General features: G+C 33.0%; 4 protein-coding genes across 5 annotated transcripts; 2 read left to right on the top strand and 2 right to left on the bottom strand.

Moving 5' to 3' along the window:
• Positions 1–3,305: 3,305 nt before the first annotated feature.
• On the bottom strand, positions 3,306–6,771 carry Smox (Smad on X protein). 2 transcript variants are annotated; one of them, XM_075302883.1, is made up of 3 exons: positions 6,681–6,771; positions 4,373–5,378; positions 3,306–4,311 (listed from the first exon to the last, which is right to left on the bottom strand). In XM_075302883.1, the coding sequence occupies exons 2-3, from the start codon at positions 5,231–5,233 to the stop codon at positions 3,721–3,723; spliced, it is 1,452 nt and encodes a 483-aa protein (XP_075158998.1). In that variant the 5' UTR covers positions 5,234–5,378; positions 6,681–6,771; the 3' UTR covers positions 3,306–3,720. The 2 variants fall into 2 exon arrangements, with proteins under 2 accessions (XP_075158998.1, XP_075158997.1); XM_075302882.1 differs by having other exon boundaries at positions 6,458–6,733.
• A 610-nt stretch (positions 6,772–7,381) lies between these two features.
• Positions 7,382–8,858, top strand: LOC142232173 (uncharacterized). Its single transcript, XM_075302890.1, has one exon. It carries the CDS (start codon positions 7,570–7,572, stop codon positions 8,521–8,523), a length of 954 nt encoding a protein of 317 aa, XP_075159005.1. The 5' UTR covers positions 7,382–7,569; the 3' UTR covers positions 8,524–8,858.
• Positions 8,859–9,837: 979 nt separating this feature from the next.
• Positions 9,838–13,546, bottom strand: LOC142232164 (uncharacterized). Its single transcript, XM_075302880.1, has 3 exons — positions 12,985–13,546; positions 11,828–12,531; positions 9,838–11,164 (listed from the first exon to the last, which is right to left on the bottom strand). The coding sequence occupies exons 1-3, from the start codon at positions 13,423–13,425 to the stop codon at positions 10,720–10,722; spliced, it is 1,590 nt and encodes a 529-aa protein (XP_075158995.1). The 5' UTR covers positions 13,426–13,546; the 3' UTR covers positions 9,838–10,719.
• A 998-nt stretch (positions 13,547–14,544) lies between these two features.
• alpha-PheRS (phenylalanine--tRNA ligase alpha subunit) lies at positions 14,545–16,207 on the top strand. The gene has a single exon (XM_075302881.1). The coding sequence runs from the start codon at positions 14,636–14,638 to the stop codon at positions 16,127–16,129; it is 1,494 nt and encodes a 497-aa protein (XP_075158996.1). The 5' UTR covers positions 14,545–14,635; the 3' UTR covers positions 16,130–16,207.
• Positions 16,208–16,649: the final 442 nt, after the last annotated feature.

Consider the following 16,649-nt stretch of genomic DNA (forward strand, 5'->3'; position numbering starts at 1 on the left):
CAATATTCATTTCTATTCCAGTTGAATTTTCATGAGAACAAAACTTTTAACTCTATTGTTAGGAGAACAAAACTCTTAGCACTATTTAGCTTAGCTAATGAAGTTTTCAAGTTTGTCATCGTGCCTACTATATATACTCACATGTCAGTTAGAAACGTAACTGCTAAAAATGTTTCATATAAATTTAAACCTACATTTCAATAAGAAACAAGTGTTGACTCTGTTGTTAATATATATTTTATTTATGTTATATATATTATATACTACGTATGTTGTTTTTCAAAGACTTCACGTAACCATGTCCTTCGTAGTCCATCCATCATGCTTCCTTTTGTTCTTGTTGATATTAATAATTATGAAGATTTTTTTTCAATAACATATGCAAGAAGGTTTTATATTTCAAATACTTGTTTGTTTTTATAAAATATATATCTGTGTATATATATTTTGTTCATTAATTTGTTTTTGTAAATAGTAATGCGATTTATTTTTTGAACGCTTATGTGTTAATTTATTTTATTTTTATAAAAATAGTTTCTTATTTGCTTGTGATTTTTCTGAAAAAAATCTGCATTAAATATTAAAGTAAAAAAGAGCAGACTATATGTTGTATATGTGGTAATTCTATGGTATATTTTGTTGTTATCGATTTTGGGAATATGCGTATTATTATATTTCTTATTCCTGTAGTTATGTATGTGTTAAAATATATATTGCAAATGTAAATTTTAATAATTTCGCATATATTGTTTTTGTTTTATTATATACGAATTCTTACTTTTTTTCTATTATTAACTATTGCTATGTTTCGCATTTTCTTCCTGCTGTGAACGCTTAGATATAACAATATATATTTTATTTATACAATATGCATACTATTGATGTTGTATTTATTTTTGTGAGGTTTAGATTTGAACAATTGTTAAAATTTAATTTTTTTGGGGCAGTTGAATTTTGTACATGTACCCTACTTAATTTTTTGTTGGTTAATATATTTGAAAACAATAAAAGTTGTAAACACTTCACATAAAAGATCCTTTTTATAAACCCTTGTACACAATTACATGGTTTTGTGTGCAAAGCACAGAACTCAGTTTTTATCGAATCCTTCATAATTCCAATCATAAACACTCTGTCATAAAGTTGAAAACAAATATCCCTTTCATGGTCGGTCCGACCGCCACATATTTGGTATCCCTAAACTGATTAAAAAAAATAATTTTCTGTGAGTACTTATTCAATTTGTTTTTAACCTATTTTCTATTTTTGGTTTGCGCGCAATTTTGTCCAGAAAACGTTGAGAGTAAATTACTGGGTACAAATAACAAGTAAAAACTACATATTCATTTTAATGGCTGCGGTTATAAAATCAGAAAGGAGAACTTTCTCTTAATCTGTTTTTTTTTTCAATTATTCAAAAATATGACCTTTTGTGAATTAAACTAATTTAGAAATTCAATATATTTCTCATGTGTGTTTTCTTTAAATAAGCATAATTTAATCATTTGATATAATGATTGAATTTCTGTAAACTTTTACTGAATGGGAGTTTGCATAAACAAATGGTAAGTCTTTGATAATTCACTCACTTATTTGCTTAAAGTTGGGTTTACGGCTGAAAACTAGTAAAATATAAAATATAGTATTGAATTTTCCAGCCGCTGGTTTTTATAAACTTCGGATCATTATTGCATTCTTTTCGAGAATGGCAAATACGTTGAAAATTTTGTAACATTTTTTTTGTAATATGACAGTGCAACGAATTTGAGTATTCTTACTTTACTCTTGAAAGCATATGGAAATTGAGTTCAGCAACAGCATAGGATTTTCATAACTTCAATTATGGTAAATACACTATGTATTTCGTAGGACAATCCAATACGAATGTATAGGTAAGTGAATATAAGTATAAGTTAAGATTATGGTTAGTTCTCCGATCACTATAACTGTAGACTACTATTTTTTTAACTTGCAACAAAAATGTTAAAAATTAGTACGGAAAAAATGTTTGGTCAAACATTATAGAGGTACATGTGATAGGATTCCATATATTATTGGCATTTGGGATGACTATTTTGGTTTTATATATTTGTCAATTTTGATATCTTAAGCATATCTGAAACACAAAGTAAAGATATTTTGCTCAATAAAAATATTTAACAAATTAATATCGGAAAAATTATTACTCATTAAAAACGATTACTAGTTGTTAAAATTTTGAAATTATATTTTTTCCAGACATTTTTAAAACATTCAACTTTCGAATGACACAACGACAGATATTAAATATAGCGATTACTAGTTGTTAAAATTTTGAAATTATATTTTTTTCCAGACATTTTTAAAACATTCAACTTTCGAATGACTTACAACGACAGATATTGAATATAGCAGTTACAAACAAAAAATCTTGGTACAGAATAACAAATTAAAGAAATGAATTTACTGTGTAATTTATGAATATCAAGTCCAATGTTTAACAATGGAAATATACATATATATTTTTCTCAGTTGTACTGAAACGTTTTTGTAACCTCAAAATTATTTATTCTAAAAATAAAAGCAAATGATAGTCTACTGTTTCGAATTTCTTTCTACATTTTGTACGCTGCTCAAAAATGCTGTTCAAAAAGCACACATTTTGCTTTCCTAGTTTTACTCTATCGTATAGACAAGCACCCATGTTCTGCTTTCTGTATTGTACTATCATTCGATTTTAGCGGCAAAACTTAAAACTGAAAGTATGAAAACATAGATAATTTTTTATTTTTTTTTTTTTTTTGTCAAATCGTGCTCTTAACTGAAAGGAAGCTGGGCTGATTAACATTTCGGGCATTGAAACGTATTTTTCGCTACCAAAACCGAATGTAGTACCGGCCTTAAATTTTTTTGGTATTCCTTAAAAAATATAAACAAGGTATACATAGGAGAATGTGGATATCAGGAAGGCCAGAGAAGTTGTGCAATTTTTCAACTCTCTCGAGGTATTGGAATTGCGAACACGGACGAAGGGAATATATCAAAAATATGTCAAAATTCCTGTTTAATTATATCTATGTATAGTAGGTCACAACATTATTTTGATAGACAAAATCCCCCTAGTCGACTCACTGCACAAAGAGAACATACATGCAAGCAGCATTATACCAATATAGTATTGAAAGCGTGTCTCATACACATATTTAAGTAATTTATGTTCTAGATAAAATTTCGACTTTGATAAAAAGAAATTGTAAAGCTATGAATGAATTTCAAGCAAAACTAGAAAATAAAATAAGCTGAGCAAGTGGACACAAGGATGATCGTACTCTTAGTATAAAGTTATAAATTTATTTTTAATATGATCGTTTATCATATCGTTTTGCATACACGGCATCATTTTAAATATTAATTTGGAACCATTCTAAATAATTCGCAAATTACATGCGTATTCTCCACTCCAATTTATAAGTAAAATACAATTGTTTTTTATATGGGTTAACAAATCTCAGAATAAAAAAATAATAATAATAAATGTAAGGAACAAATGCAAAAATAAATTATACATAAGAAACAGTAAGTAGTCAATGACAGTAATAATAAGAAATGTTCGACATTTTCGAAATACATACGTACAACTACTTGCTCATTCATTTGTTTAGTTAATATATAAAAAGATTAAAAATGAAAAAAGAAACACAAAGAAACAAGGAAATCTTGTATGATGCGTATATAAGTTGCTTAAGACATAGAACTACATGGCATTCGCGGAGATCCCATTTGTGTTAGAACCCGATCCAGCCATTGCAAAGGACCGTTAAGGTGCAATTCAATCCAACATGGAGTGGACGTCACGGTCTGACGTCTATACTCAGCTCCCCAGCCCTTTACGAAAGACATACGTATGGTGCACATCCGTGTCAATTGATAAACCGCTTCAAACCCTTGCGAAACTGATTGCGAGAGGAGTGCAGCGAATTCTTGGTTGTTGAAGATTTTCAAGTTACACCCAGGGGGTATTTTGCAAACTGTCGCTGGGTGCCAGCCATAGCGTTGATTGCAATTGGGCGATTGTACAAAAATTGAAGAATCACTAAGACATTCAGCGAACACTTCGCCACCTATGTAATAAAGCCTCACTCCTTTACCGATATGCCGGCGAGTTTGCTCTACTACCTCATTGCGATTGACATTGGACAGGAGGCCCAAACAAAATCTTTCTGAGTTAGAAGGATCTGTGAAGCCATCTACAGTAATGGATGGCTGAGATGCGTGAAATGTCTCCCCCACGCGTGTATTCAATTCATAGTACGATATAGAGCACCAAAATGCCTAGAAACAAGATTTTTGGTTAAGTCATTTTCAAATAGTTTCATTGCGACAATTATCTTACTGGTTCATGGTACATAACTGGCGCAGATTCCGCTGGCGGAGTAAGCCGTGTCATATTCATATTATCATTTGGATCAACAGGATCGCCATCTTCACTCATATAGCCTGGAGGTGGTGTACCTGTGTTTGGCATACTATTACTTCCCACACTCAATACGCTGGACTGGGAGTCCATATTACAAGCTCCTGGCGGCAAATTGTTTGTAGTCATTTGTTGTTGCTGTTGTTGTTGTGTTGATGCTCCACTCATATTACCAGTAAAGAAGCTGCCAGGAGAACGCTGCTGCTGTTGGTGATATGGATGCTGTTGTTGCTGTGACCTTCCTATATCCATGTATTGAGGGGGACTTAATGATGCGTTGCGTATTGCCGCATTATATTCTGTATTATTTGGTATTTGATGAGTATGATTATCTAGAGGATAATCAACAATGCTGTCCGGAGGTGTAGGTAATGACTTCGGGACCAATATGGATAATTCTAATTTCTTGTAGTGGTAAGGATTAATACAGATCTCGTCTTTGCGCAAATGAAAAGCATATTCGCAATGATCCAAAGCTTTCAGTTCATTTTGTGACTGTAAATCGGGCCAACGCCAAAGGCGACAATATATAACGTGCGGCAAACCCTTGCGCAGGTTTTCACCCGAAGCAGTGGGTTTGCTGCGCGGTACGGTAACACACCTTGTATTCGGATTCTGTGTGGAAATAGCTCGTTCCAATTCTTCCAACGATGAACTCTTTTTTATTTTTTTTACTAAATTCTTGACAGCTTTTTCGGACCACTTTCCTTCAACGCTATCTTCGTTACACTTTTTTAATGTCAATAAACGTTTAACGACTTGTGGTGTAAATGGCAACATTTCACGCAGACCACGAAAATAAAAAAATCTTTTTCCTCCTGAAAGCAACTACAAGTTGCTCGCTGTGCGAGATAACACTTGCAATTTATATCAACTCAGTGTTAACTTGTTTTATACAACTATGAGAAGATTTTGAACCGTTGACCTATACAATAAATAAAAGGAAGAAAAGATTATTATCCAAAATTTGGGAATATGATTTGATGTCAGTGGTACAACTGGGGTTGCTAAAATCAATATCATAGCCTGCTTGGTTGAAAATTTCTATTTCTAATAGACAACATGCTTTTACAATATACTGTTCATGCCTTACTGTAAAAACAGCCCGTCCTATAACAAATCTGACATCAATTATTTGTTCTTTCACAATATATAATTGTAAGTATTTTTGGTTTTTGCTTGAATCCAAACTTGCAACTTCTATTTTCAACAATGGCAAAAATGTAAATTTTGTGCTTCCGATTATTTAAGTACAAATCATAGAGATATCAAAACATGTGTCGCTATTTTTTAGTAGCACTTTGGAGTCTCTTTTCTTTTTTGAAAAAAACATTCTTCAATCGTGGTTGCAATCCATGAAAATCCGTATGTATATCCCGGAACGTACCACATTTCCTGATACTGCTGCGAAAGACTAACCCCATAATAATTGCAACAATCTTTTAAATAGTTCGAATTACTGATTGCATCAATCGGTCAATTTAATTATAGCGCCAGATTCCGATAAATGAATTTTGTTACAAATACGCGACCAATATCTTCAAGTCAATATTTATACATATATGTTATTCATGTACATATTGAATGATTAGATTAGATTAAGTACGGGAACTACAGCCCGCTTGTCCAAACGGACTATTCCATTGGCAAACTACATATCATATTAAAATGTTCTATCCGATTTCATATTTACTTTAATAAAGTATATCTCTCGATATCCGGAGGGTATCGAGTCACCTCAGTCTAGACCTACAAACCGACATCATATTAGTTTAGGTCTAAAATGTGGGCGTATACACCAAACCAGGACTTCCATTGCTCCTCCCCCAACCTTAAAAATCTTTTGGTAACATTGAAAATTGACATTAAGCCATTTTGATAGGTTTTATTATTTTCATATTCTAGTCTAATTCGGAGCCAGAGGAAAGAAATGTGCCTTCCTAATTTATATTAATAATAAGACTATCCTTGCATTTTTTATCTTTAAAAAAAATTGCACCATACCACCAAAAGAAAGAATGGCCTCCTTGTCTGATCAAATACACACGCAAACACATACACAAAAATCTAGCCACACACGGGGGATATTTGATAATCTCTATACTTTTCGCACTTCCATTAATATCGATCTTTAATTCGTAATAAATTATTCAACTTTCTGCACTGCTATATGTTTTCTAAGTAATTTTTTTCTTTTCAATGTGAGTTTTTTTTGATTTGAACATACACAAAAAACTAGCCAGACACACGGGAGATATTCGATAATCTTTATTAAAAGCGATACAATAAGCGTATTGAAGGTATTTGATAACTCGATGATTGGTTGATAACTGATTGGGGTTCTTGTTTTCAAGATTGATAATCGATTTCGCCATTTTTGAACGAACCGGTTTTTCTTTAATAACGATAATTGATATTTTGCATACTAGCCACATATTATGATGCACTTCAGATACTTACATGTTTTACGAAGTATATACTTTTATTCGTCCAAAAATTTCGCTAATCTTTACTACAGCTGGTTTATGACATCGCATTAATCGAGACAAATTTCAGAGTTGGACACAGACTAATGTGTGCTAGCTAAAGGCCGGTATGCACCTCTTGTGTTCATAATGCGCTTTACAGACTGTCAGTTATTCCGGACAACAGTGCTCGTGTCGAACATATCCCATATATTGTGCACATTATAAGTTAAGTCCGAAGGCATAAAGGTGCCCTTTATGCTCAAAGACATAATCGATATTGCTGCATGTTTACGGGATCGATAACACATCGATATTATACTTACGTCCTTCTTAGCGTTCGGCCAGACTGTAAGATTCTTTACAAACACAGACATTCCGTTCGGAAAAACTTACCATGTGGACGGCTTGAGCGTTGCCATATTTTCTCGACATATTTGACATTTTCAAATCACTGTTGTCCCATTTGCTGCCATTGTTTGTGTCTGGCTTCAGCTGATTTTGTTTTATGCGTAATTCTTCGTTTATTCACAGTTTATCATTGTAAATTAAATTGTATTGATTTGTCAACAGTTCCAGCGCTACAAAAACAAAAACTCGTTTACAACAATAACAATAATTCAGTACTAAGAAACATTGTCCTCATCTCCCATGGCAAACACTAGAGAAAATGAATTGTTGCTAAATGCGATAAAGAATAAGTTTTCAGCAAAATCAAATGAAAACTTGGAAAGCCCTCCCAAATTCATGATACCATCTCTTAGAATTGGTAGCAGCAATATCCCATCGTCTAAAGTTGACTCATCGTCCTTTCCCGAGATTTCAAGTTCAGAGTCTTCTCCTTTAAATCAATATTTATTAAAGCAGTTACAAGAACGGAGTTCACAGAATGGTGCAACACAAAAGGAGTGCCAAAATAATTTTGTGTTGCCAAGTTTGCACGACGCTAAAGGAGAAAAACAATCAACTGAATTAGAATTCGAGATACCCCTGCTGAAAAAGCCCTCTAACGCAACTAGCAAAAACGACTGTAATAAACATATAAGTAGTTTAACCACGGCTATAGATCAGTTAGAGCTAAATGCATTGAAACACCAGATTCCTAATTGCTCCAGAATGGAAAATGCTATAGCAGCTCCTTCCCAACCAAATACTACAACGATAGATCTGTCGAGCGCCTTATCCAAATCATCACAGCACCAAATTAGTACACCTCCAACACGAGTTTTTCATACCAGACACCTCAAAAGCCAGCACCAAGAAAAAACTGACATTGAGTTCGAAATTCCTTTTATTGACTGCGACCGTGTCGTAGATTCCACTTCCAAGTTTGTTTTATTGGCACCAGCAAATGAATATTGTCAAATAGATATTTCTGATGTAACGCTAAAGCCGTCACCTGTTCAGAACCCATCTGCTGTTGGCCACTTTCTCTGCTGCATTGTGGACAAACAATATATACCTTATCCCTTAAAATATTTATCGCCTTCCCAGCAACATGCCACTACAAAATATGATATAAAACCTTTTCAATTCGATACAAAATCGCCAGATGATATCGTACTTGCCTCTTTAGAAAAGTATCAAAGACGCCATTTGCATTAAGGTCATTTACAATGCCTTTTGAAATCTTTTACAAAATCTATTTATTGTGACCATTCTACAAAATATTACGCGAAATCTTTGAATGTAATATAAATGTTTCGGCAGTTTTTATGTAACCGAAGTCTTTTGGCGTGGTTTCTTTAAATTTTTCTAATATGTTTTATGATTATGACTACCGTTTTTTTAATGAGAATTAAATTTATGTCTATGACTTAATATTTACTTCCATACATTTCTTATTCTTCTCACTCCAAACATTTGTATATGTGGTTATTCAAGGTTTCCATTTTTTCCTTTTCGCATCTTTAATAAATTATCAATACAATACATAAAAACTTGGCCTTATTCATTCAATTTGCAGAAAGTTATGGAGTTCGACAAGTGTGCTCGATGGACATCTCTAAATGCTTACGAAGTGTGATAATAGACACGAATCAGTATTTTATTATCTCCTTTCTATATTTTATATATTTACTCTCTTTAGAATATCCTGTTCAAAAACTGCTATTTGCTCTTGCAAAGGGTTTTTAAGTTTTTAAATTAAGTAGCTGTTGTTAACTGGCCACCAATAAACTGTACATTCAATTTACCTTTTATTTGGACAGATTTACGCCGAGTGACCCTGAACCATTCAATCTGACAACATTCCTGGTCCAACCACCAATCGTAGTTTTGACCATAAATTCAGTTTTTTTTTTCATTCTGATTCATTAATCAGTCTCGAATTGCACATACGTAATGCATCGAGCACAGTTAATGGTTATCTATCTTGTTTGGGCCATAAGACAGCCGTTAGAGAATACGCTAAAATTTTTATTTTATTTAAGTATTTAAACATACAGCAAATAATACTGTAGTCCTACAGTAAATGGTATTACTACCAATCTTAAATAAACTTGGCACAGTAAACATATTTCAGTAACTTCTTTGTTTTTATGTATATATTTACGCCACTTTCTCTGTTTTCTTTGCTCATACCAATAAATAAATATAACTATTTCTCACATTGCAACGAATACTGAGCATCTACCAACTGGTACATATTTGTCATATTATGAAATAGGGGTGGTTTTCCTTGAGAGATAGAGTTGAGAGTTTTTAATGCCAATAACTTAGATGAATGATACTCGAAATAAATTTAAAGAATGAAAATTGTTTTCTAGTCATATGAAATATGGAGCTAGATCTGTTCCCTACCCCTCCAATGGATGTGCATAGCAACCATATTCAACAAAGTTATTTGCGGCACTCATATTTGCAATAGTTTCATAATGTAATAACCTCTTACGATTTTGTATATTATCAAAATACATATTTAATAAAGTCTGTCTTAGTTTATTTTAATTTTTTTAATATGACATTACTTGGTTTTTCTATACATTTCCGGAATTATATATTCATAAAAATTTACCGATGTTATACAACTATCAGTTCTGTGATAAAAGATAAAATCATTTAAAATTATATAAAACAAACTAGAATTTTATAACAAATGACCTAAAATTTATAAGGAAACGAATGAGGCTTTTCTTAACGAATTTATAAAATATATTTTATAATTCTTAGAGCTTAATTTAAGCAGCCCATGTAATATAGTTTTTTCTATCTGACGATCATCTGATATTTACTGTCTACGGAAAGGGGTCAGGCTTATTGGTAAGTTGATTTATTAAAACCGGAGTGTTTAAAAAATATGAATTCGATTCTTAAAAAATAATAAAACTAAATCTATAGCTTTATATAAACTATGGAATAATCTGTAGCTTAACGATGTACTAAAGTTTACAATTAGGTTGGAATATTCTTAAAAAAATTTACCAAATGTCTTTCATCTTGTCAAATCAAAAGTAGGTTTTATCTTACAATTTTTTGTGTAACAATGTTCACTTCGAAAACGGAATATTTAAGATTTGATGTAAATAAGAATTTTGCAATAATTGTTGTAACATCGTTCAAGATTTCGAACATTGGTCATTATTGAAATTAGGTAATAGTGGCGTACAAAATTACCTGCATTCACTATGTCTTAACTTAAACGTAAATATGTAATTGTATATAATTTCGTTGATCTGGAATGAGATCACGATGGGTCGCATTGATAGTTAATAAATTGTACAACTATGAAAGACATTCCATAAGAAAATGCTGTTGACCATTCCTACGTTATAAATAAAAACATAATCCAACCCCTTATGTTTAATTAGAATGTTCCTGTCGTATATGCATATTAAGGGCACTAATATGTGCAAATGTTTTTCGACAGTAATTGCATTGCGGATATTTCTTACTGGATGTACTTACTGGTGTTGATGTATTCTCACTGTCACTATCGTCGTCTGATGGCATTTCTTCGAGATCAACACACTCGGATTCTTGTACTGCTTCATTTGTTATGGTGACATTTTCAAATTCCATCGGAGGAGCGCCAATAGTAGGTTGTTTCAATGCATACGAACGTTGCATTTCTACTTGCTGTCGAATATCTGGTGATTCTTCACATGATGGACAAGCGTAGGGTCGCCTCTGGGTTTGTGTGGATGTAAATGATTCCCGACAAAAATCACAACGGTACTGACAATGCAATTTTAAATGGTTTGAAAGGTGGTGTTTTTGACGGAATCGTTTCCCACAAAAATTACAGCTATTCGGACGTTCACAATGCACGTTCAAAAAAAAAAAATGAGAAAGGTTATTAAAAGGCAATGAAATAAACAAAAGTGAAAAGTAAAAGGCAAATGCAAAATCACCATTAAAGCAAATATAGATCTAATGTCAGATATAACTATGTAATTGAATTTTTTACCTTTGTAAAATATTTTTTTTTATTAAAATCAGAACCGAATTTTTATAACTATATAATATAAACGAAATATATTCTTAATAACAAAGGAATGGACCCTCTTAGCAATCCTTGCGCAGATAACATCAATTTAATATTCAAATTCATATCACATTTAAACATTAAAATATAGATTTTATTACATTATTGTTAAATTTATACATCTATATATCATACATTTACTGTATGATTAAAATAAAATGTATAAATAAGATATTTTTGACGATAAATTAAAATCGTATCGGGTATCTAATTACCAATTTTTACTTGGGGAAATTATTCATTTGTTCGGAATGAAAATAAAAATATGTTTGCATCAAAAGCACAAGTTAAAATCGAATCTATTATCAACTGTGATCTAATTAAGTTTACGTCACTTGCTTTTATGATGCATAAGGATTGTACAAAATAGATAAACAAATGAAAATTAAACGAATTAGAGCAATTCGTACACACAATTCTTACCCATGAGGACGATCTTCTGCGTGGGACTCCAAATGCTGTTCACGTTCTCTTTCGGTTGTAAGTACCTTGGCGCATACCATGCAAGGAAAACAAGAGTCACTTTCGTGACTCAAGACATGAGCCATAAAGAGGGATGAAGTGGCATATGTTGTTGGGCACAGAGGACATTGGAATTCTTTCTCCTTTGTATGCGTTTTCATGTGATAGCGCAGAGCTTGCTTGGATTTAAATCCTTTCTGGCAAAATTGACATTTATAAGGTGTAACATTGGAATGTTTGATCATATGGTTGCGATATAATGAATAATATTGGAAGGTCTTATCACAGAGTTTGCAGTACGCTGTACCCCGGACATGACTTCGATATTTCTTTATGCTTCCTCCACCACTAATATCTCCATTATTGGATTCTTCATCCTGAGAAGAACGACGTTTTAATAGATGATTATATTCATCTTCCATAAGCCGATTACTATTATCATTATCCTCAACATGAACTGAAGATTCATCTTCCTCCTCACGTGGTTCATATTCATAGTCTAAAGGCTGCGTACCATGATTAGTCTCATCCTCGTCTTCTTCCAATAGGTTGACAATATCATTCCCATTTGTAACAGGCACATTCGTCGTTAACTGAGATCTGTACCCTTGATCGTCTTCTTCCGTGTGCACATTGACATCCAAGTAGTTAGTACAATCAAAGTACTGTTGATAGCAATCGTATAGTTCATGTAAATTATTCAATTTAAAATTCAATATACATTATCTAAAAATTAAAATTTGTCTTATTTTTATAGAGAATCTTAATATAGACATAATTTATACTTTTCATACTGTTCTTAGAATCGTATTGTACTAATAGAGATATTTTGTATGAGATATAAGCATAAAACCTACCCCTAGTCTAACTATAAAAATAAAAAAGTCAAACCTCATGTTAGAGAAAAAACTTTTAAAAATCGATATCCAAGATACACATGCAAATCATAAAAATGAATTTAAAAAAAATAGTGTGTATGTATACGAAGTGAGTCATTTTTTTTCGAAAAAATATATATTTGCCACTAAAAATATGTTGACAATTTCGATTTCAAAGAAATGCCACCACCTTCTTTGGTGCAAAAGCATGTAGTTTTGAACTAAATTTATTTTGCTTACGTCCATTGCCGCATTTTGGTCCTTTTCACTATCATTTCCATTGTCCTCATCATTATCTTCTTCATCATCGTCATAGTGAGCCCCCATGTGTTTAAACTTGACATGACACACGAATTCTCCAATATCCCTCGTCTTCTTTTTACAGAAAGAGCATACGAAAGTCCACTTCCTACCTTTCTGGCAAACATATATTAATCCACATTTACTACTGTTATTCATTTGTTCTGCATCCAAGCGAGTCATCGGCGTATGATCAAATTTTTTTGCAAGGCCATTGTTTCCTTTTCGACTGGACGCAATTATAGGCGTCTGTTGTTTGTAATCCTGTTTCAGTCGATAGTTAATGCTGCCGTATTTAGGCGTTTGTTGTTCTTTTACTTCATAACTTTTCCGTAATGTATCCTCATCGGATTTTTCCTTCTTAATTGCGAATTCGGCCATTTTTTATAGTTTTATTTATTAATTTTCACTCATTTCTTGGTCTCACTTTTCTTAGACTCCTCGATACGAGATGTGATATGTGAATATCCAAGATATTTGATAATTCGATAATTGTATGACATTTAAACCGGTTTATCTACAGCACTATTTAACCAATGTTGCGATTTTTTTTTTGTATTGGATTCGGTTTTTTTGACAAAATGATTTTCCTTGTTGCAATTTTTTGGGCCAGAGGAATTTATTAAATTCTTAATTTAATAATATATTTCTTATGAAGATATTTGGCGTTTGAGAAAATCTTATATTCAACACGCTTTTTTTTACTTTTCTTAAAAAGTTATACTGTCATACTACTGCTTGTTAATGTGATTGATAACACGTTAATCGATTAATTAGTCAACGCCGACAATTCCTACCGATTGGCGCATAATGCGCCGTCCAGATTATAAGATTATCCGGACGGAATGTCTGTATTTGTAAAGAAACTTAAAGTGTGGCCGAGTATTGTCGGAGGTAAATAAAATATCAATAAATTTGCTATCAATCCCATTAACAAGCGTCGTCGGACATAACTTATTGTGTGGCTAATATGTTTGACAAGAGCACTGCCGACCGGATAAACTTAATAGTCTGGACGGTGCATTAGAAATTCAATGGTGAAATTATCCCCACCAGCAATTAAAGTCCATCTTCATTCTTGCGTTTATTGGGACTAACGACATTTCGAGCTTTTATCAACATTATTAAGCGTAAGAATTTCGGGTTTTAATGCGCCGTCCAGATATAAGTTATTCTGGAAGGAATGTTTGTGTTTGAAAAGAATCTTAAAGTGTGGCCAATCGATACGAATTGTCGGCGATGACTAAATAATCGACAAATGTGTTATCGATCCCATCAACAAGCAGCAATATCGATTATGACTTCGAGCATAACTTATAATGTGGGCCAACAATTGGGATATGTGCGACACTAATAATGTCGTCAGGAAAAACTGTGTGAATGTAGTATTATAAGGGCCTCAAAAAGAGTTGTACAGTGACATCTACAGACCGAACATTCGCTCTCTCACTTCAAGAGTAAATTTTATATCTTGTTATGAATGCTCTTTTCTTTGTCTGCCATTAATAAGTGTTGGTCTCTTTCATCATCCTCCGGTTAACACGCTAGCAAATATATATTTTGACTGATAAGAATAGAGAAAGTATTTGAAATGCATCCCGATCTCACGGAGAGAATTCTTCTACATTTGGACACCGTAGGTACTGTAGATACCTTGGATTTAGTAAATGTTTTGAATGTTGATCATCAGAAAATTGTCGGTGCCCTCAAATCAATACAAGCGCATGGAGAACTGGTGAATGCCGAAACCACTTCGCGTAAAACTTTGGAACTTACTGAGGAAGGGCAACAAGTCGCCGCTAATGGTAGCCATGAAGCTGTTTTATACAATTCCGTTCCCTCTGAGGGAATCACCCAATCTGAGCTGATGAAGAGTGGGCCAAATGCCAAAGTAGGGTTCAGTAAAGCCATGTCTCTGGGTTGGATTATGGTCGATAAATCAGTAAATCCACCTTTAGTGAAAAGAAAAGTGGGAAACATCGAAGACAGTGTGCAGAAAAATCTTGTAGATGTAGCAAGTGGAAAAACTAATCTTCCAACAAATTTGGTTACCGAATACAAGAAGCGGAAATTGCTTCAAGAAATTACAACAAAAAGCTTCGTTTTGAAGAAAGGTACTGAATTTTCTACAACACTTACCAAGTTAGAGACTGATTTGACAATAGATATGTTGAGCTCAGGTTTATGGAAGGACCTGAAATTTAAATCGTATAATTTTGATGCATTAGGTGCTCCTCCTACCCGTGGTCACTTACATCCTCTCTTGAAAGTGCGCACCGAATTTCGCCAAATCTTTTTGGAAATGGGATTTTCGGAAATGCCTACGAACAACTATGTTGAATCGTCTTTCTGGAACTTTGATGCTCTTTTCCAGCCACAGCAGCACCCCGCTCGTGATGCTCATGACACATTCTTTATTAACCATCCATCAAAGAGTTATAAATTCCCCCAAGACTACTTGGAACGAGTTAAAAAGGTACACTCGAATGGGGGATATGGCTCACAAGGCTATGGGTACGACTGGAAACTGGAAGAAGCTCAAAAAAATCTTCTTCGTACCCATACTACTGCTGTCAGTGCCCGTATGCTTTATAAGTTGGCAAATAATCAATCTGAAGGTTTTAAACCGGCAAAATATTTTAGTATAGATAAGGTTTTCCGAAACGAAACTTTAGATGCAACTCATTTGGCAGAATTTCATCAAGTGGAAGGTGTGATTGCTGATGTCGGTCTAACTTTGGGCGACCTTATCGGTACGCTTTACGAATTTTTCCGCAAGCTTGGAATAACCCAGTTGGAGTTCAAACCAGCATATAATCCATACACCGAGCCGAGCATGGAGATATTTTGTTTCCATCCTGGTCTAGGAAAATGGATTGAAGTTGGAAATTCCGGAGTTTTCAGACCTGAAATGTTGTTACCCATGGGACTCCCCGAAAATGTTAATGTTATCGCTTGGGGTTTATCACTGGAACGACCTACCATGATTAAATATGGTATTAACAACATTAGGGACTTAGTTGGACCGAAAGTTGATTTGAAGATGGTAGAAGAAGGGCCAATATGTCGATTAGAACGAGCGTAAAAGTGTAATGTTCAAGGTTTTCGTCAATATACGGTCTTCTCAAAATTTCAATTAAATTATAAAATGAAGTTAATAAAACTTTAAGGGCGGTACTATGTTCGCTTTTCGCGTTGAAATTTCCGCGATTACTTTATTAAAATAGGGTCATTAAAAGCAAATAATTTAACTCAATACGCATTGTCTTTTTCATCTAGATTTGATTAAGATTTAACAGGAAAATATTTGTTTTCATTTATAATTTTGATTGTTTTAGAAAAAGTAATCGGGAAAATAAAGTGATTTTCAAGTCGAAAAACGAACATAGTACCGGCCTTTATAATTAATTTACAGGTTGACTTAGTAACAAGTAAGTACATAGAAAGAATGAAACAAACATACCATTTGCGACTATGTTTCTTTTTTAATTTTTTGAAATCAATTGATTTTAAAAGATGAAATTGTATACAATCAATTCTTTAAAGTTTAAAGACAAAATCGGATAAAAAAATGTAATCGTCGTCATAAATATTTTTGAAGTTTT

The sequence above is a fragment of the Haematobia irritans genome, chromosome 3 (assembly GCF_050003625.1).
Source record: "Haematobia irritans isolate KBUSLIRL chromosome 3, ASM5000362v1, whole genome shotgun sequence".
Lineage (NCBI taxonomy): Eukaryota > Metazoa > Arthropoda > Insecta > Diptera > Muscidae > Haematobia > Haematobia irritans.